Source organism: Athene cunicularia (assembly GCF_003259725.1).
Source record: "Athene cunicularia isolate RWA chromosome 9 unlocalized genomic scaffold, athCun1 chr9_part1, whole genome shotgun sequence".
Taxonomy (NCBI): domain Eukaryota; kingdom Metazoa; phylum Chordata; class Aves; order Strigiformes; family Strigidae; genus Athene; species Athene cunicularia.
In genome coordinates this window covers 21,881,070-21,903,387 of record NW_020799110.1, presented here as the reverse complement: position 1 = coordinate 21,903,387, position 22,318 = coordinate 21,881,070, and the positions used below count along the sequence as shown (strand labels likewise).

The window sequence follows — 22,318 nt, the reverse complement described above, 5'->3', positions numbered from 1 at the left end:
CAGCAGTAGACAGTTACAAGCAGGAAATAAACGACAGAAAGTAAACTGGGTAGCAACTTGTCAGAGTTATTAGAAACAAGAAGTGGGTTTGGTAGTACCTGACGCCTCTCACCCATGAAGTTAGATGAAAGGAACCTTACTCTCAAAACGCAGTTTCCACACAGCAATGACACAACTGTTCTCCTGTTTTACTACTGCTTCAGAGCTTCATTAACAATCAAAGATAAACCCAATTCTGTATGACTTGCGTTGCTAATACAGTTGGGTTTTTTTTTTTTAATTTTCTGTGTCTATTTCTTCATACTATTGTGTTAATTTCCTTTTATCTCTTTATGCTCTTCCAGTTTAGAAAAACCATGGCTCATGAACAGACTGAAGTACACCAAGGTCTTTTTCAACTGCTTCATCTTCCATGTTGTTCATTTAGCTGACTGAAGAAGGATAAATAAACAAGAGCTTCTATAAACAAATATTGATTTTTCTTAAATTGGGTGCAAATTCAACCTTGTGAAAACATTACAGCAGGGGATATCATTTACATTAGAAAGATTACCATACAGAATTAAAGATACTAGAAGAAAGTTCTAAACAAATTTTTGTATTATTCAGATAAATTTGGTCGTGCTCTGTTTTATGAATGCTTTATGTTTTATCATGTATCTTCCTATGCAGTAATTAAGCCACAACAGTGATATTTAAGTAATTTTTAAGAGCATGATGCAACCTTTTCAAAACAAAGAAAATGGAACTCCCTGCTGAAATAATTGACTTTTCACTGAACATTAAGGAGAATATTTCTGCAAAGCAAGCTGGAAAAATGAATACTTTTTCTAAAGGTACAGTGAAATACTTTATTCAAAGCATATTAAAATAATTTTCCACTTCAAAACCCAATATCTGTTTCTTAACGTAAATATTTGTTTCTATACATTATGAACATTATGAAAAAGGTGGCTGTGTCCTACTTATGATTTAGAGGCATGTGACTCAGGAACTCCCTGGTCTCAGTCATTCTTTCCAGCAACTTATAAGGTTATCTACTGGTGCTAGTAGATAGTGGTATTGATAATGAACAGGGAAGCAACTGACCCACAGGAGACAGATGCATTTGTCTGTCCAAAGAGCAGAAGTGGGAATCAGCCAGGAGAAGCATCAGCTTCTCTCAGCCCTGATTACTGTTCAGGGCCCCTCAGCCATCTCCAAGGGTTTGAGCAGCCAACCTCACATCACCTGCAAGCTGCTAGCAACACTTTTGCACTGAAATTAATTTACTGGCTTGCAAGTCAGAGTTCAGCACCATAAACATTTCCCAGAGCTTTCTGCATCTAAGTCTCCTTCCTGCTTAATTCCCAATATATGTGTGTATATGTATATCTAGCATATATTTACATAAAAAAACTCTAGATGCACTTTAAAAAGTTCCTGTATCACCTATTTACCCTATATACAGAAAAATTATGATCTCTCAAGCAAATAGTTAATTAATTCAATATTCACTGAATTGACTAAATGTGTAATTAAAGGGCTATTAAAATGTGCATTACAGATATGACAACTGCAGCGGCCCTTGTGGAGTTTGGAGTACTCTGCCATTATAGTATCCCCAGAGACACCTTACTGATGTTGCACTTGCTCCAAAAGATGCTGCTGTTGCCTCTTCATCCTTGAACTACTTGCACTTACTTACCCATATCAAGGGGGTTAAGCGAAGGGCCACCACTGCCATCGTTCCATGGCTAAAAGTTGAAGCTTCATATTGCCTCAGAGGGAAAAACATATTACTTTGGGATAGCATGTACCTCAGTTATGAAATGATATTTTGTAACCCCTCCTAGGTAATGCAATACCTTTAGCTTCCAACATCCACTGCGTACAGCAATACACTCACTGCATAAAATTAATCTGAAGTAATGTCAGGATCACCAGATTTGCCTCTGGTGGCAGCACAGTTGAAATATCTTTTTAGAACTATTAAAAATTTAAAATAGTGTAAAAATAATCTGTTTCTCCGCACTGGGCTTCTCAGGTTCACACAAGTAAGAGAGGCAAATCAAATGAGATACACAAATTAACTGTTTCTTATGTCTGCCCTGGATTGACATGACTTCATAAACAGGGCCTTAAACCTCTAGAGCAGAAATATCAAGAAAAATAGAAGTTGATCCAGAGTTAGTACTGTAAGGAGGAATGTGGAAAAGCACAACTTCTCCCTTTACTGGAAAACATATAGGGGATTTCACCTTCCTTTATTTGATTAAGATGAACTCTCTCAGCTCCCCCTTCTCCTTGAACACTGCAATGTAAGCTCCCTCAGGTTATTAACTGCTTGGACTGTATTCTTCCCTAAGCAGAAGAGATGCTGGCTTGACAGAGTTATGTGGAAAACAGGCCTGTCTGTAGTGGAAAGCTGTCAGTACTGAGTGAAGAGAACAGAATGACTCACATTGAGTCTTTCTCTAATGAAATAATTTAAGGAAGCCTGTTATCCATTTTATTAAACAGGAGAAAATCAATAATTGTTGATTGCCATCCCTATCCATTATGTTATTTCTAGAACAAACCCATACATCTGAACTTGAAGTAAAGTGGAGTTAAGAATACCAAGTGTGTTAATAACAAACCAAAGTTTTACCGGTAAGTAAATATCAATAAACAGGCATTCCATCTCACTGTTGCTTTATAATTGACACTAATGCTAATTCTTTAAGTAGTCTTAAGATGCAGACAAAAATTAGTTGCTAAAAAGATAGATGTGGCAGTATACAGATCAATAACATGTACTGATCACCTTTAAATAAAAATCCACAAGTTCTTGATTAACAGAATAACTTTTATTCGCTTTTCCTGGCATGGATTTATGTAGGTTCTTGACCATCTTCTCTAGTTTATGCTGATGTAAATTAGTTATTTTGCCATTACAGATAGAAGCAAAGGCTGACCATTTGAGACAGCATCCGATATGGGAGATGGGGATTCCCATAATGATGGTTTATATAGGAAAGGAACAACGATGTTCTTTCCTTTCCTTGCTTTTATGTGCTTGCGTTCTGTAGAAGACATGATCACTTACCAGATGGTAAGATCAATAAGTAGCAACCTTAACAATATTCAAACAATTAACCTTTGTGACTTTTTTCCTTTCAGAAATATCTGAATCGACAAGTTCTGAAAGTAGATGTGAACTAAAGGAGAAGAGTGAAACTTTCAGAAGTTTGCAGAAATTTCCTTTTCAATTCAAGTGAAGTGTATGACAGCTCCCTATGATGTCCTACTCGTAGGGCTACAGACAGAGAAGAAAATAATCTTCAAAAAATCTTACAGAATCAACTGCCCACACACACTCATCTGTAGCTTTCACTCAAAAAATACGAGCAAAGGTTATACACATAAATATAGAACAGGAGGAGATGGCTTAATCCAATCACATGAGCACTCATTTTAAAGAACAGCAGAAATAGAAATTTAATGATGTGTTGAGATTGCTCACCTAAGTAGGAGGTGTCTCCCACAAGTGATAAAGTTGAATTTAGTCTGAAAAGATTTTTTTTTTTAGTATTCTACTGCACTCCTTTCTTTTTTCCAGAATTATATTCCTGAGGCATTACCATAAATAATGTATAAATGATCTCTGCTTAGCATTACATTTATTGCAATATGAAGTATTTTAAAAGTTCATCATATGCTACCTCATAGTGATATACTGGGACAAATTTTAAAATATAGATCCCCTAGGTGACTCCAGAAGAAATTCCGTTGTGCATACAAATGAATGCTTAGAGGAAGGTGCCAGCATAACCTAAATCTTTGCAAAAGCAGAACAACTTTACTTTTATTCTATAGATAGGATGAAATTGCAGTGCTTTGCATCATGGCATTTAAAATCCAGTTACAGAGAAAGGAGTTTGACAGAGATTTGGAGCTGAACATTTTCTCGGGACAGTTCTGGATTTTAATATCATTTCCATCCAAATTATCTGTGGAAAGTTTTCCAGCCTTCAGAGAAATGACTCTCTAGCATTCTGATATTCATATAAAACCAGAAAGATTCACTTTGATTTCAAGGCTTAGTTCAGACAAGAAATTCGAAGTACAGTGCATGGCACAGCAATTATTTACATTTTTGTTTTCCTAACCAAAAAAAAAAAAAAAAAAAAAAAAAAAAATAATGCCTTGATAATAGCCTCTAAAATACAAATTACACTCATATATTTAGGAGAATGCTTATTGCTAAAGCTTTTCTCATGAACATTGTGGGTCACTACCAGCACTGCCATACGAAAACTCGCAAAAGAATCCGTATAAGCAAAGTGAACTTTAAAAGGTATATTTCTGGTTGAGAACTTGAGTATGGAACAAATTTCTGTCTTGTTCCTTTCTTTCTGACCTTTGTGTATTTGCATACTATGGTACACTTTTGAAAAAGATAATGTCCACAATCTGTCCCTACTCTCAAGTACATCATTGCTAAACTTACTGATTTCCATGATTACTATTTCCAGTCTCCTGCACTGAAAACGAAGATCACAAGCAGGAAAATTAATTCTTTTTGACAGAAACTAAGTTTAGTGGTTCTTCCCACCGAGATCAGTAAGCCTGAGAAAAAATGAAAAGTTAATGAAAATTAAAGTAATAGCTTAAATTTGCCTCCAATGTAATAACCAATCTGCACTAATTTGTCAACTAAATTCTTCCCTTATATATTTAAAATCATTTTTAAAATAAACTCTCTTTTTATAACCTACATTACATAACACAACATTAGGTTATATAGATTATATCAGGTAAATAAGAGAATCCATTGATTTGTGTCACAAAAATGTTATTGTCTTAAAAATCTAGATGGAAAGTTATCATTTGAGGAACTGTCTATGGAATGTAACTTTACAAGACACCATTTTTGTGCTTTCTCTTTTAGAAATAATGTCAAGCACACACAGAGGGATTATTAAGCATCTGACAGTTCTTAAAAGGGATAACTTAATTTATCCAGAAAACTGATTAAACATCTCACAGATTTGGAGAAGAGGCTGCAGAGTGACCTCATCACTCTCTGTGGCTTCCTGAGGAGGGGAAGCAGAGAGGGAGCTGCTGGTCTCTTCTCTCTGGTATCCAGTGATAGGACACATAGGAATGGTTCAAAGCTGTGCCAGGGGAGGTTTAGACAGGACATTAAGAAGCGTTTCTTTACTGAGAGGGTGGCCAAACACTAAAACAGGCTTCCTAGAGAGTTAGTTGATGCCCAAGTTTGTCAATGTTCAAGAGTCATTTAGACAGTGCCCTTAACATCCTGTAACTTTTGGTCAACTCTAAACCATCAGGCAGTTGGACTAGATGATTGTTGTAGGTGCCTTCCAACTGAAATAGTCTATTCTATTGTATCTTTCAGCCAATAAAAACCAAGTCCAATGAGTGTTACACTCTAGTAATTGGCTGTAATACTTGAATTATCACATCTGAAAGATTATACAACTTCATACTCATTTAAACCAGCCTTAAACAATAAAGTTGAAAAAGGAGAGAAAGATAACGACTCAGATATAGTTATTACAAACTTGGGATTAAACACCACTGGCAACCAAAACCTCTCTTGGACACAAGAACAGCTTGAAGATCCAGTTCAGCCACACACATAGAGCAATCCCTAAATTAATCCAGTGAAGTTAGTGAGCCTGTTAAAATGCATGGGCATAAACTAAGCAAAAAGAGAAGAAACCTATAATTGTTTCCACTTCACCTTTTTCTAAAAAATGCAGTATCTTGCCTGTCTTTCTTCCTTTCTCTGCTGTCTACATTCCCAAAGTAACACCACAACCTAAATTCCAACAGCTTATCTAAGCCTTATATACTCCCATCATAAATGACAAGAACTTTAATTCTGAGCGACTACTAAAAATTTTGGCCTCCCAATAAAACATCAAATCCATTTCACTGGAGTAAATTTCCAAGTACAACACACTTTAAGACTGTGACTGCCACTTAGATTAATAAACCACGTGCATCTGACATTCATCTACCCAAAACCAGTTCCTAATTTATTTTCATGTACAGTGAAAATTCAGTCACAGTGGGGCATGAACTTATTATGTAGAAATACATTTAGATACTCGCACTCAGCACAACTCTTTGATGTACGTGAAGGTTGTGACCAAGTGAGAAATAACAACAAAATTACTCATTGTCAAACCTTTAGGTTTAGATTTTAGATACCAGGATAAAACATTACAGAAAGCACTCAATCTTTCCAAGTGATATGCTGGTTAAGGAGATTTTTGAACAAGATACTTCTAGTGGAACAGAAGATTTGGAAGAGACTGACTTTACTATAAGGTCTCTCTACCATCACAAATATAATTATTTAATGTAATCTCTTTCATACCAGATTAAGCTCCTGAAAACTAGTTAGGCTTTTTCCTCCCAACTAAAAGGCTGTGCCAGAACCTCATTTGTCTGATGATTATAAAGCATGCTCTGATTTTCAGCTTCAAAATGTTCTTGGATAGTTTATATATATTTATTCTTTATCTTAAACAGTCCTTCTTACTTAGTTTCGATTTTCCTGAGATATTTATAGAGCGCAGTAACTTTCTCTTCCACTTCCATTTACTAGTCTAAACAAGCCAAGAATTTTAGTGTCCCCCTGTTAGATAGGATGAATGAAGGATGGAAAGCTGATTATTAGACAGAAACTGGAACTCTATCTTTAGTGCCCTGGTTGGCATACTGGAGAATTTTGTTGTACATTACTCTTTCCCATCGTGACAAAGGACCCTCAAGCAGAAATACATCTACCTCTGACAAGTTTCTGAGTCAGAATGCTTCTTCTTAACTGTACACCACATACTGCCCATTATGCAATTCTGTACTAAATGAGAAAACGTTTTCTTTATAAAATTGAATTACCTTCATGGAATTGAACAAATATTTTTATTAAATAAGGTGGCTCAAAAATTATTGTGAAAAATGGGTGTGAACAGACATTAACAACACACACACATTTTTATGTATAAAAAGAAATTTTTAAAGTTACACGTTAAAAGAAGACATTATCATGTAAATTCCTCTATAAATGAATAAATATACAGAAAACGAGCTCCAGTACTCCCAATAGGGATGTGACAGTGCAAGAGAAGAGGTGATGTGAATACGTCAGCACCAAGACCAGAAGAGTGGGTTTTGAGGAAGAAAGCAAAGCTGCTTGAAATACAAGAAATGCTCTGCTGCTCTGTAATATGAGGTAGCCCAGACAAACAAATACAGATAAGCCTCTGAGAGCTAGAGTACAGCGGAAACTGTAGAGGTCAGAAATAACAATGCAGGCAACAGTGTATTTTACTTTAAAAAGAGCTTGGGGAGATTGAATTTTACCCCAAAAGTAAGATGGGGCAAATAAATCAACGTAGAAAATAAACTGTAATTGGTTTTGAACACCTGCTGATCTCTAAAATTAGCTTGCATTCACCACAGAATATTGCTGTTCACCACTGAAAAGAAACATCACCTTGTTAGGGAAAAACATATCAGACAAAGTTAACTCATTTATTTTTATCTGCCTAACAGATTTTCTGAATTCATCATAGAAACAGTTAATGATCTGCCTTTAGAAACCTACAACAGAGGGGTATCAATGGAGCCAGATTTTGCCCTTATTGCTAGTCTGAAAATCTGACAAAATGTTCTTCAGAAGGTACTGATTAATCCAAACTGAACTGTTTCCTAGGAACATACCAAATTTGACTGAACTTGGAAAAGGTCTTTCATGAACGGGAACTAAAAATGTAAGAGGGTAAGTGGAAGGCAACCAACAGAGAGGCCGTTCACAACAACCCATAGTCCAGCAGTGACAGAAGTCACTGGTTAGTGACAACGGTCCAACATTTTCTAACCAACAGCCCAGTCCCCATTTTCATACATCTATCAATATATGGCTCTGAGGCCAGCCAGCACAACAAAGCTTGCTCTCACACGGCTGAAGTCTCTTACATTCTAGAAAAGCACACCTGAACTGCCTGCTGGGAACAGTCCATCCTCCATGTAAACCTCCCTCCAATGACTGGGGCATACAAATGAAAATTTTAGGTGGCCCCGGGAGTACGGAAAGTAACAGTAAGGGAAATTGCACACCAACAGTTAAGCCTATTCCCTGGCCCTACTTGATGTGCTATTACAGACAGAGCCCCACAGTCCCCAGGAGTGTTGTGATAACCTGGTTATTCTTTCTTGAAAACTCTGTTTTATAAATGTGTCTCCGTACTTGTTGCAAAAATAGAACAAAGAAAGTCTTGTCAAGTCAGGAATATTTCTTTTTTTACCCATTTCAAGCAGTGTCGTGGCATCAGAAAATTGTTTCACACTCAATCTTTATCCATCCAAATTCAGTCCTTGAGCCTTTTCCTTAAAAGTATCCTAACTACCTGAAGGAAAAATTATGCATGCATTGTCACCAAAAGGCTGTTTACTTAAATGGTTATTGTAGCATTTGCCAATACAAGTTTCACTTTGTCCTATAAATTACTTCCTCTTTCCAAACGTGCCTGCTTTCAGTAGTTTATTTAGTCTGTATTAAAACTTAACTTTTTTAAGTAATTTGTAATAAAACTAGCAAAATTTCTTTTATCCATATTAAAAACCTGAGTTTTCTCAGGCTTGAGAACGGAATGTTGACAGGGGAGGTAATAGTTTTCACCTGTTTGAAAGCTATGGGAGGAACACAGCTAAGAAATTGTTCTGTGCTATCCACAGGGGAAGGGACAACATGTAACAGGTTTATGGAGGAAAGAGCCTTTAGGTCAGACACCAGAAAAACCTTCCAGCATAAGACGAACTTGATTGCTACATCTCCACTGCTACAGATATTTGTAAAAAAAGTTAAACAAACATCAATTGGGAGGATATACTGGGTACAAGTTATCCTGCCTGCAGGCAAAGACATAGACTAACACAAGCTCTAGAGGTCACTCACCACACTTCCTGCTATGGAAAATTCTACTGTTTCAGGGGTGGCATTTATAGACATAGCAAGTGGAAGCTGGCAGCAGCCATGCAAACTTGTTAATTTTTCATTATAATGAATAGATAATGGAAATATTTGAGGGATCAATATCTTCCTTCTCCAGAGTCAGCACTGAATGTCTGTCTTGCAAGATTCTTTTCTTTAGGGATAAGGGAAAACCCCATTGACCTTTCTGCATATTCCTTTTTTAGGACATCCAGCCATGAGAATTCCCCTGTTCTCAAGGTCCCTGAGACCACAGCTTCTTTTCATTTTCCTCCCTTTAGAAAAGTCTGCAACAGTATTACGTATTGTGCTATTCTTATTTACAAAGTTACTTTAAAAGCTAATAAGCACATTTAACCTCCAACTATTGAATGGAGAGCGTTTATTCTCTTTATTTATTAAAGTGATAAACTGAAGTTATTTTTAAGTAAAATAAGCATCAGAATTATCTTTTTTAATTGTGATGCTCCAACTAAAAAGACTGTATGTATAATAGTTTTGTCAAAGTAAACAGTGAGGATGATTTGTATATAACACTATTGTCATTTTTTTTAATAATAGTAAGTCAAACCCTTAGATTGAATGCAATAGGAGACATGTATTGAACAATTTAATCTATCTGAGCAGTGATCCTTTTGTGTTCAGTTTAATGCAAAAAATATAGTATCAGTTCATCCCCTGTGGTTGAGTAATTGGAGAATGGAAAAAGAGACTTTCCACAGAAGCAAAAGGAATAGAAGTTTGATGAAGTAACCTGCACCTAAAATCACATCTCTGTAATCCACTTTTAACACTAAAAAGCAAAACAAAACCAGTGTGGATTGCTATACAGAATGCACCTTTGAAAGTTATGCCATTTAGCTGTAAATCCAACACATATTTTTTGGAAGCTGAAATAGTCAAATGGTAAACCACAGAACTGACTCAGGCTCAAGCCATTCGTATATAAAAGCTGTTCTACAAGTTGACAACTGCACACATCTGGTGCAAATGCAGGAATTAATCTAGAAATCCCTTAGCAGAAAAGGTTTGGCTTCCTACCAGGCTTGAAGTTTTATTACAGAACAGATAAACAGGAAGCATTTTATTAGGAAAAGAAACACCCTGGAAATGTTTCCCTGAGGAAGGTCATCTGGCCTAACAACCACCATATCCTATCTATACCCAGGTCCCTGCTTCTAAGAGTCTGTTCTTTGGGTGCCAAATATGTCCAGCATAGCTCCATCATGCACTAATAAGCAATATTAGGGTACATTTACTACCTTTGCACAGGCCCTTCCACCTTGTGTGACCCCGGGGAAGGAATTGCTTACCAAATAAAGAATTAGTAAAAGATAACAAGGATGACAAAATACCACCTATCATTGCCTTCTTTTCATCACTAGTGAGTAAACTGAAAATCATATCCCCATTGATAGTAAAATTTTGGCAACTGTAGTCAAGACTGATAAGGTGAATTAAATACAAAGTTATGCTTTGCTTCAAAGGCGCCATTTCCCTTTAAGCACCAGGAGCACAAGGGACTCCCAGTTTTAACTGCTTGAAGCACTCTGTCCTTCTGCATTAGACAACACCGAGTTTTACCTGCACGTAGCTCTTGCTACACATTTTTGAAGTTACTAATTCCTATTGGCCAACATTTTTCAGTTCACTGTCTCAGGACATGTTATGTACTACAACGGCTCATGACAGAACCGCTCAGCATTGCTCCTTGTCTCTCTTCCTACAACAATTCGGTTCATGGTGTTCACTCAACCTGATCGCTTCCTGTTTCTAACTTCTAAGTATCCCGAAAGAAAATTACATTTTACACCACATATGTTTTCACCAGTCATGGAAATATGAGCTGCAAAGGAAAATAACATGAATACCAAATATTACTATGGGACAGGTAGCCTACTGAGATGACAGGACCAGTCAGCATTACAGCATGGTCGGTGAGGTCTGCTTCTGTCCATCAGCCCTGGTATTAGAGCTCAGTTGCTTCTCTTTCTGTAACAATAACCAGTTTACCATTTTTCCCCCTGATTAATCAAGTTCCACAATGAATGCTGTCTAAGTTTCTGAACAACTTCCACTTTGTAGACTACCCTTGCTGCATACACATTCTGTGATTGACTGAGTATTTCACTACAAAATAGGGGAAAGGCTGTTTACACTGACGAGAATACCAATATACAGGTCTACTGTGGGGAACCAACTCTCCCCTGTAATTCAAATGCAGCAGTTGAGAATAATAGACAAATGGTTATTTTTTATCTGGAATGTGTTAAATCTGAACTTTTTCCCTATTTCATTCCAACAGTTATGGATTCATTTCTTGTCATTTTCTGTGCTCCTTGCAATTTCTGTCAGAAAAATGATGTATTTGAAATTGAATGCCTCATGTATTTTGTAGATTATCATTGTGAGCTGCACTGCTTTGACCTTTTCAGTATGCTGTAATTTCATTTGCTGCCATGGCTATTTAGGTTCTTTTCTGTTTCAGGCTCTCTAAACTGCAGGTAGCAGACAAGAATGGCCAACCAGTCAAACCAAAAGATGTTTAAAATTAAATTTTAAACTATAACAAAAAAAAGATCTCTATATTTCACAGCAAGAATCCTCTGTTGAAATTTTAATGTTTCATCCCAGCATTGAAGTTGATGATCAACTCCATGACTGGTACCAGGTGAATCTATTCATCCAGCAAAACTTGTAATGACAAAGGTATGTGAAACATGACTAACCCATTTCAGCTACAACACTTAAACACTGCCATCATCCACCATGACATACTAAAATGGCATTAGGAAGAATCACAACTTTAACTCTTTTGGGGCTTAGGACCTTTCCCCGTTTCAAATGACTCACAATGGAATCTGTCCACAGTAGTGACTGAGTTTCTTTTCCAGAGCAGTGATGTTTATATAAATAAGATAGGAGAGATGCCTTGATATAAAGAAAAAAGGAAAAAACAAAAAACATAAAAAAACAAAAGGCACGATGAAAACTAAAGAACTTGAAGATACATGAGTATAGATGTATGCTTTGTGACTTATCCTTAGATTGCTGTTATTTTTTTAACAGATCCCTTATTAAAAACAATATCAAAAATATTTTATATTCTTGGAGTATCAGCCTTCCCCTTCTTTCCACTGAATAAATTATTTTACTTTTCACCTTTAAGTGCATTATAAACTATTATAACGTTGATCTTTGCCATTCTCTGCAAAGTGCATAACATTAACAGTTGTACAAGACAAGCACACAATTTCTAATATGGCTAAATGCATGAATGTTTATCCATTCTACAAACTGCAGCAGTTGCTCAATTATCACCTTATTATTTTAAAAAAAGAATTGTTTTAGGTAAGATAAAAGGCCTAAAACGTAGCACAAGACAGCATGGCTCTCTAGTCACCAGCTGCTTGATTCAGTACATCAGCATTTAGAAATATTAATATGAACAAAAGTAGGCTAATGCCTTCAGTTCCTATTTTACCTTTAAAGCAAGGCTTAATACATCACTTCTCTAGGGGGTAAGGAAGGGTATAAGCTATGAATCACTGGAAAACATATTTATTAAAGAATGTTCATACTTTCTATGGGACACACTTATTACACCTTGTTTTCATAGTCTTGCACCATTCACATCCGGTATGACTTTACAGCCCTTTTCTTCACTCTAAATGTACCATCAGCATATCTTGGTAAAGGACAAAGTAGACAAGTGTTTTAAAGAGACTGCAGAAGATGGTAAAGAGTTGCCTCAAGTTAGAAAGTCAGCAGCCTCTAGATGGAGGTCAGAAGGGAGCAATAAGCAGAGTAAGAGAAAGGAAGAAGATCCTTCCAAGACCAACCAAGCTAGGATATTTATTTGTAAGAAGACAACAGAGAATCTAAAAATGATGTACTGAAATAATTTTATTTATCCCTATATGTATCACCACATTCTCTACATTTGCCAAACAAACATATTTTGCCACAGACATATCATTGTTATCACTTCAAAGAGGTAAAGAGGAAAATGGGCAACATCTATTTCATTTTTCAGCAATGAAACAAGTGTTTGATCTTCTGAGAAGTACCTAGATTATAGTAACTCTCCTCTTCTTATTTAACACAGCAAGATGGCAACAGTTTGTTAGAGATACAGTATGCCTGCCACATATATTTATTTCTTGGTAACTTTGTTTGCTTATTCAATAAAAATTATTTATTTCTGATAGAGGTACTTTGGGAATTCTTGAAACAGGTTGCACATTTGTGTAAACTTGCCCTACAGAAAGAGGGCTCTTGGAGTCATCCAATTCATATGCTTAATGAGGCTGTGGTAAATGAATAAGGTGAAGAGGAAAGCAGTTTGATTTTTTGCATTTAGCAAACTTTCACATTTGTGCTTTTGTGGGATTTGGGTTTGTTGATGTTGTGTTTTGGGGTTTTTTATAAACATTTGTCTGAAATGTTTCAGAACATGCCAGCGCTTGTAGTATTTTTCTGAAAGTATGGCTTAGGTTTTGGTCCCTGCATGACTTCCATTTTTCTGAGTTAATGCAGGCTATCCCACAGACACATCATATGGTTGCCTAAAGCACAGATGGGAAAAATATTCATCCCACAGAAGAGGAATCAGTTTTGGGTTTTTTTATTTTAGAAAATTGGAAACCAAGGATTTTATGTAATCATACAGATATCACATAGTAAGATCACTGAAAGAGTTGATTAAATTCATGTAATAATTATTCAAGGCAATACTTAGCTGAAACAACTTATGATTATCTTTTTCAGTCAAGAAATTAAACCTTAGTCATGTATCTCCTAGAACAATCACAAGAGCAACCCTGAACATAAAGTGGTGATGGATGAACTGTATTCACTACTGCTACAAAGAAGTATGGACATAGTACTGGAAACCCAGCTTAGTATATGCATTTTGTGGAAAGAAAAAAATCTCACCCTTAAAAGTAAAAAAAAAATTACCTTACTGGAGAAAATTCTGCTTCGGTGTTATTAAGGATATAAAGAACACAACTAATGCTTCCATATACCATGCTTTCATATGAAGGAGGCAAGTGAGACAGCTGCAGATGAACAAGTAAATGCACTTGTATCCAAATTTTAAATATATGTACATCTGTGCATGCAGAGGGAGGAAAGAGAGAAAGAGGTCACAAGGACCAAAGGGAAAAAAGCCAAACAAAGGGAAGGTCTGACAGAAATGATGTGAACAACAAAAATAGAGTAACTGAAAATGAAATTTTTTTATATTACAGGGTGAGGGAGAGATAGGGGAGAGATGAAAACACTGATGAAGGGGGAAAGAAGTGGGACACTTCATAGAATATCTGTGAGAAAAATGCAGGAGAGTGAAAAAAAATCCACAGGGTTGAGAGCATATGCAGGTATGAGAAGAAAAAAAAAAAAAGCACAGAGGCACAGTCTCTTAAAGATATAACTACTCAAAGAAAGCATAATGACAGCATGAGTAACAAAACAATAGAAAGAATGAGCCGTGTAATATAAAAATAGAAATAAGCTTAGAGAAGGAAGAGCTAGAAGAACTGGCACCCAGCTGCCCGCTGGGGCTGTGACGTGCCCTAGGCAGCCCTGCTGGTGAACAGGGAGATTATGTGAGGGACCCGATTGTACCAACTCTCCTCATAACACCTGTCAGCATGTTACCCAAGGCATGAAACAACTAAAGCCAGTTGTAGCTCCAGTCATTGTATTCACTGGCTAAAACACTAATGTGAGCTCTTCCCTGTTTGTGCTGTTTAACAGGTCAATATCTCCATATGTGAATTCCTTTTTACCACCTAATGCAGAGCTGGGATCCTGATTCCGTCAGGAGCCAACAAAACTTTTACCACAAACTGCAGTGGGAATAGAATACCAGTAAATCATATAATGAAGTGGTTTTACCTCTAGGTGCAGTCCAGAGGAGAATGCTACAATCTTCTCTTACCTAAAATTTCAGTGTGTTTCTTCTGTGACCCAGATATTTTTTGTAGCTCTCCTGAGACCAATATACCTTCTCAAGAGCAGTCTAAAAGCTATACTAGGATTTACATAAAATATGTTTAAATTACAATAAATGCTACCTCATATTTTATACCTGCTGTGCTCTGTGATTCTAATGATTATATACTGCTTTAAAAGGGTCAGCCATAATGACTACCTCACCCCCAGGAGCACTTCTGCCAGCAGTTCTGGTGTTCGCACTGAGACATTGGTCTGACTGTTCAGCTCCAATCTAACTAATCTAACTTTAAAAGACCTCCTCAAAGCAATTCTAAAAATCTGAGTACTATTTCCTTCACAGACACCAAGTGCCTTAGATGTAAATTACCTCGACTGCAATTGCAAGAGTTCAGCAGTTCTGGAAACCAGGTTCAGCTCCTTATTAGCTGATGAGTAACAGATTAATGTATTAAGGTGAGAGAGACAGGTTTTTGCTGTTCTCAGTAAAATGAGAAGCAGATAACAAATCAAACTACCTTCCTAGGACACACTGCTAATTGCACCTTGCTAGACATTAAGTACCAAAACTCCATACACTGATGTGACTTTAAGTGACACAGGAGCTGGACAAAATTATTAGTTATTATATATATAAAACTACTGAGAGTTTAGGGTATTCTACACATTGATTTACTGAACTGGAAAACTGGACTAAAAAAAAAAAAAAAGAACTGCTTTCTGAGTTATCAAGGAAAAGTCTTGAAAAATATTTCTTTCAAAAGTTGTACAGGAAACTGTGGGCTAGACATCTCTCCCAAGAACTATAACTACCTTGATAAAACCCTAGACAGCTTTTCCTTGAAGCCACACAGACAAAGGAAATGGGCTACTTCTGTGGAGAAAAGTGTTTAAGAAATAAAATTAACTTTCATTTGCCACACCAGTTCAAGTTCCCACGTTATCTAATGAAGTGACAATTCAAGTTGCAAAGAGCAACATCTCAAAACTGCTTGGCTAATTTTCAAAGTAACCTTGAGTGGAAAATGAAATGGTCAGTAAATAGACTGTGTATTTGCCAAGCTATGTGGAAAACAAACAGAAGAGTAACATTACACATTTTTGAACTATATGAGCTCAGAGGAGCAGTAGTACATTTTGCACTGCCATTAGTAGTACATGACACTGGTGAGTATGGCATGTTCTTAAGGAGCACTAGTAACTATCAGAACAAAATAAGCAGATTGCGACATGGTTATAATGCTTTAAAATGTCCTGGTAGACTCTCCTTGCTGTATCAGAAGTTATACACTTTCACAGGGTGTTGAAACACATTGGGGATTCATATATCAATGTTCATGTTACTATTTCTGTAATTATTTAGCCCTGTTATCTATAGGGATATAATGGCCAACAATCTGTGCAAGTGATGTTAGAAAGACAGAAAAAACCTTTTTTCTACCTTCCTAAAAATCAGTAACATACATTAGAGTCCAAGTGCCCATAACCACTGGCAGAGGAAATTACTGTAATCACTTCACAGTGCAGTACAAACATGGATGATATCTAATAGGCCAGCATTACGGAGGAAGGGGCAACATCTTTGGTTAACTAATTATCCATTCCCTCTTTTCAAGGATGGAGGAAAGAGTTGGACATAACCGTTCCTTCATCTGCTTTCCCCTCAAATAGTGCATTATCTCTTAGGACTTCAAGCCTAAAGAATTATAATAGCTCTCTGTAGTTGTTATTGTGCTTTTTTTTTTCCCCCATAAGATAATAATGACAGACCACATATAATACTGTTTTAAGGTGATGAAGACGCAGCTCAAGACCCAGCATTTAGAGAAGAAATCAGTAATAGATACACAGCTGTCGCAGAATGTAGTACAGGCTTACTGGGGCTCTGCCAATGAAACTGTTGGATTTGCTCCTGCCTATGTGTCTGGATTTACTTCCCACAACACACTACAAATGGCTGCAGATGTAGAGGAAATCGTAGTCTTACAGCAGAGCGCAGTGGTGGTAAGAGAGAGAGGAAAAAGAGAATGACAAGTTCTTGCAATCACTGAAATGTGTGAAGTTGCTGATGGTTTCTGATAGAACAAGTTCACTTTTACTGTCAAAAGACTTTTTCCTTTTCTACTCAAGAAAAAAAAGGCCAAGCAGGATTTAAGAGTCCAAATAAGCATGAAAACAATTAAGAGCTGACAATTCACAGCAGATGCAGTGCATGTGCTATGTAAGGATGTTTAAATCCAAGTTTTTCCTCAGCACACTACTGAACACAGAAGAAAACAAAACATAAAAGCCTTTGTCCTAGGGAACTCATAATACATGACTTTAAATGGAAAAAAAATAATTTTTTATTTATATATATATATATGCATGCTGTCTACTGCATAACTTCTTGCATTTGCCAGTGGAAATACCTGTGGCCTCATTAGGCCAGAGAGATGTAAAAGCTTATACTTTTACTAAACATACATTTTCAGACAGACATATTGTTTTCTCTATGATGAAAGACTGAACTTACAGGTGCAGTTAATGAATTTTCAAAATCTACACTCCTTTGTTTTGTTTGGAAGACTAGTTTAAAATGAGCCTCAAAAGCTTGACTGAGGTGCCCTTTCCTAGACAGGATTACTGTCCACCAGGGTTAACAAGGTTCTTGAAAACCTGTAAGTCATTGTAATATTGTTACTAATAGAATTGTTCTTGTTTTGTTTTTGAAACAGGAATGGAAACAAAGTGTCTCCTGTTTGTAGGATTGCCCTTCACAAGTGAAGGCTGTTTAGGTTTCAGCACACAGGTTTGTCTGTGCCCATCATGACATGAAATAGCCTAATTATTCTATTCCTTGTCCCTTCTTGAGCAAAACTACTACCGGTGAGAAAAAAAACTACAAAACTTTAGCCAGAACTCTAGAAGACATTCCAGTGCCCATTTCTCTTATGAAGCCAACAGTGACTGCCTAAAGCTCACATCTGCTTTCTACATGAAAAAATGGAGTCATGTCATTTTATCTCTACTGTTGCTATAGCTCTACTCATCCTACTCAAGCTTGTCCTAGCTTTACCCAAACTAACTCTCTAGTGAAAGAAATTTATCTACAACCGGTCTCAACAGCAGAACAGAGATGGTTGGTTGAGGTTGAACTTGATGAACGGCAGCACATGGAAAATAAGGAAGCACAGCTGATAAGGTCTTCTCCCACAGGCTCCTTGAGTGATATTCCTTAAAAGACAGGAACTATTAATCATGTCTCTGCACAGCATTAGACCAGGACTGATCCTTTTAAAAGCATGCAGGAAGTGAGTTTGCAAATAGCTTAAATACAGGTTTCTCAAAGTGCAGATTTTTCATTCAGATTCTCCAGAGTGGTTCTCAGAAGAGGTCCCTGTTTTTCTATGGTGCACTGGGTCAGCCATCTGTTAAAGGAGAGACTGTTCCCTCCTGTGAAACTGTGCCTTCACCCCTCTCTTCTGACTAATATGATTGTGTAAGCTCAGTAGCATGATACAGAGCAAAAATTCGTTAACCACATCACTGAAAGAAAGCAGTCTTATAGGACAGGAGAGATAAATACACAGAGATAGTAACAGAAATAGCTACTGCACTGCTTTCATTTCTGGTACATTTTTTTGCTCTTCTGGTACCTTTTTTGCTCAGTCTCAGGCTTTGAGAAACACTTGTCTCTGAGCATGTGGTGTGAATCTGACATGCAGTCTGGGCCCTGCGCTGTACACATGCTACATCTGCATCTCCACAGGTGCGTGATTCACATCCCTGGGTCTGAGCTCTTTTTTGCTCCGTCTGGGGAAGATGCAGTGACAATCAGCGATAGTCACTGCAGTAACAGAGATCAGCAAACCACTACTTATATCTTTTCCATGCTGTCTAACACTCCACAGAAACCCTCCATCTCTTAAATAATTTGTAATCCAAGACAGTCAGATGGTTAGACAGAATCTCCTTGAAGCCTTTTGCTTTTCAGTCATAGATTAGTACATTCTTCCTTGAAAAACTAGTTTGTGATTTTCCTGCACAGAACTCAGTGAATGTGATCTTCATTGACATATAATGAGCATTTCACTACTCTCATCATGTTGAGTCAATTCCAAGTAAATTTAAATAAACTTATGTGGTTACCTCCATAAAAGTCCTAAGAAAATACTCATAGCCTTGTTACATACCAGCTTTACATCTGTCATCTCTTGTTTTCCCTTTTTTTTTTTTTTTTAATCATTTAACCTACTCTTCTCCCAGGTCATCTTGCTTTTGCATTCTTTATTCTTATTCTATTCCTTTTTATTCCAGTATCATTTTGATTTTATTGCCAGAGGGCAAGAACTGACAGTGGTAGCACAGAGAAAGCATTCAAGTTTTGGAAAACAGAGGGGAATGAAGAAATCCCTCAAATACGTAATGACAGACTTCATTCATATTCTGGAATATCAGGGACCTTGAATGAATGGTAATTGCATTATTTTTAAATTTACAAAGAAATAAAACAGTTTCCAGCCTTGAATCATTTGTCATAACTGAAAATATCCTGCCTTTCAAGCAAGAAAGGTAACTATGCAAGTGCTTTTTTTGCAGGTCTGACAGTGAAGTTGTTAGATAATAATGGAAAATTATCGTATTATTTACGGAATTATGATCTGTAAATGCCATTTCTTTTCAAAACTGTATTAAAATAAAAGTTGGTGATAAAACATTAACGAAAATAATGTAAAGCTTTCATACAGACTCAATATTCCATTCATATCACATTATGGACATACAGTTATCATATCAAGTTCTGATACTTCACAAAATTGACAGGCCTGGCTGGATATGCATGTAACTTAACAAGCGACTACCATGAATAAAAATATATAAAAAGAGCTAAGACCTAGACTTTAGATACACAGCTTCTTCATATTGACATTTGGAAGGTGTTAAAATATTATGAAAAGATATTGTTCTATGGAGGCCCAATATAGCATCAAGCAAGCACAATGGGATCAATTAAGTTTTGTTGGACTGACTAGACTTTCAGTTTTTGGTTGCGAGGCTTGAGAACAGGTGGTATGAGACTTAGGGGATTCATTTGTGTTCAATAGCACTGCTTTTTATGTCCTTACCTTATGGACTTGCCAGCACCTTGTAAACTTCTTTTACTCTCATACAAGCACAGAGGGAATGAATGTCATCTCTTATTTACTGCAAATATCTATTTTGCCATTAGGAAGAATAAACAGTACCACACTTCACAAATTCAAATCAATCAACACCCATGTTTGTTCTGATAAGAGTAACAGACACAGAACATGCGTTATGTCAGCAATCATTTCTTAAATACAGTTCCAGCACGGTATATGAACCCAGGCACAGAAAGTAGGTCTACATGGCACAGTGCAGAAAAATGGGGAGTACTAGCCCCAGTGCAACACCTTGCTGATGTAGCCATTTTTTTTTCATTACCCAGGCCATCTCTTTTCCAAAGTGTGTGACTAGTGCTGAACAAAATGAAGCAGCCAAAATACAGAACTGAACTGCAACTCCTCAACATTCAAATTTTGGACCAGATTTGTTTTTATTTTGGTTCATCCTTTTTGAAAAGAGACATATGAAAATTTTAAGCATCATAAATACAACTTGTGTGCATGCTATACAGGTTAGCATCATATTGTTTTAAACGGAGAATTATACTGAATGTTAATGTGCTCCAAAAATACTCAAGTTGAGGATCTAATGTATTCATGTCACAAAGCAAAAGTTTGATGCTAATTGAACTTTAGTCCTAGGCTGAATCAGAATCTACTTTATAGAGCAGAAACCTTGTTAAGCACAAATACAATTCCTCTTATGTCAATAGACATTTCATTTCCACTAAAAATTAAAATAAAATTGTTTATCAGTTTCTAAGTACTTATTCAATCTTATTTTTAAACAGTTTTATTTAAAACCTGTAAGCCTATTACCTAGGTTTGTTCCCTTTAATTGTGCCCTCTGTGATCCACTGTTAACTATTTATCTTGAAACACTCTGAAAGTCCACATTGTCCACTGTAGCAAATCTATTAGCAAGGTACTAGATGTATTTAGAATTTAGTTCCAAAGACACATCCAATGGCATTAACAATGTACTCTTAACAGAGAAAAGTAATGCATTGACAATAATGGAATATATTAAATCCCTGAACATTATGCAACATACCACAGAGTAAAAATGCAAGTAGAGCAAGTAATTCTTTAGTTACCAGTATCCTCAAGTATCCTCATTCTTGTAGTTATGAGCTGGTGATCCAGCAACACAGAGAAGCAAGTTGATGTTACTTGAGTGTCAAGAATTGATGAAACTGAATTAAAATTAAGAACTACAGAAATGCTGAAGATGCTTTAATGAATACAAAATTACTTCGGTAATAGTATCCGCTATTCTAAAAACATGAGGGCTGAAGAACTCTCATCAGGTTGTATATGAGTGCTGTGCTATGGTGATGAAACATTAGGCCTTGTTCATTTAAAGGAACTGGTATGGTTTTCACTTTTTGGTTTCTGGAAAAAACAGGAGTTGGTAGATGACAATAAGGTATTTTTTCCCCTCATGCTATTTTGTTTACTAATTCAGAAGAAACCCCCCTCAGTTCAGTGTACTTCCACTCAACTTATGCTCAAGTGAAATTTCTTTGTTGCAGAAGTATCATCTTGGTACAACACAGATCCAGGAATACCATATTTGAGAGTAACACACTCGAGTCGAGTATTCCTGTTCATTTTCAATACCACAATTTAAATTTACAAGGTCAAATAGGTCAATAGTGAAAGACAAGTTCTCCTCACAGCAGTCAAAATCTTGGCTTTTGATTTGATTGAAGAGTTTTCAGTCTAAAACTAAATTGCATGCATTTTCAGATTTCAGACTTCTCTTTTCCCTCATACATATCCAATTTTATCTTGCAAATACAATTCTTACATACTTCTCAGTTCTCACCTTCTTTATGAAACATTCACTCACTAGGATTACAAGGAAAAGTGCATTTTGAAATGAGGTATAGAAAAAGAACTGTTGGGCACTAGGTAGCTATAGAAACTATTGAAAGTACTAAGTTGACCAATTCTTTACATGTCTCCACCCTCAAGTGGTTTTGTGGTATATAAAGCAAAAATGGCATCTGTATAGAACAAGAAACATCTCCAACATCTGTATAAAGGTATATCTCCCATCACCTGTATAAATTTCATGGGCATTTCCTATGGGAAGTCCTCATCCATTCTATTTGCTCAAGTTTGGCTGCCTTCAGCAGTCAGCTCACACTTGATATGTCTATAAACCAAATATTGTTTAAATTAAGCTTCTAACATTCATAGATATTCATATTTTTCTTTTTTCCTT

General features: G+C 36.4%; 1 protein-coding gene across 1 annotated transcript in view; it reads left to right on the top strand.

The window, feature by feature from the left end:
• Positions 1 to 19,405, top strand: part of TRIM42 (tripartite motif containing 42) — a gene marked incomplete at its 5' end in the record, with an annotated part of 101,746 nt that extends 82,341 nt beyond the window's left edge. Inside the window, 2 exon segments of the mRNA XM_026855006.1 lie at positions 16,748 to 16,960; positions 19,256 to 19,405. Coding sequence (XP_026710807.1) covers positions 16,748 to 16,960; positions 19,256 to 19,405 — 363 coding nt within the window.
• Positions 19,406 to 22,318: the final 2,913 nt, after the last annotated feature.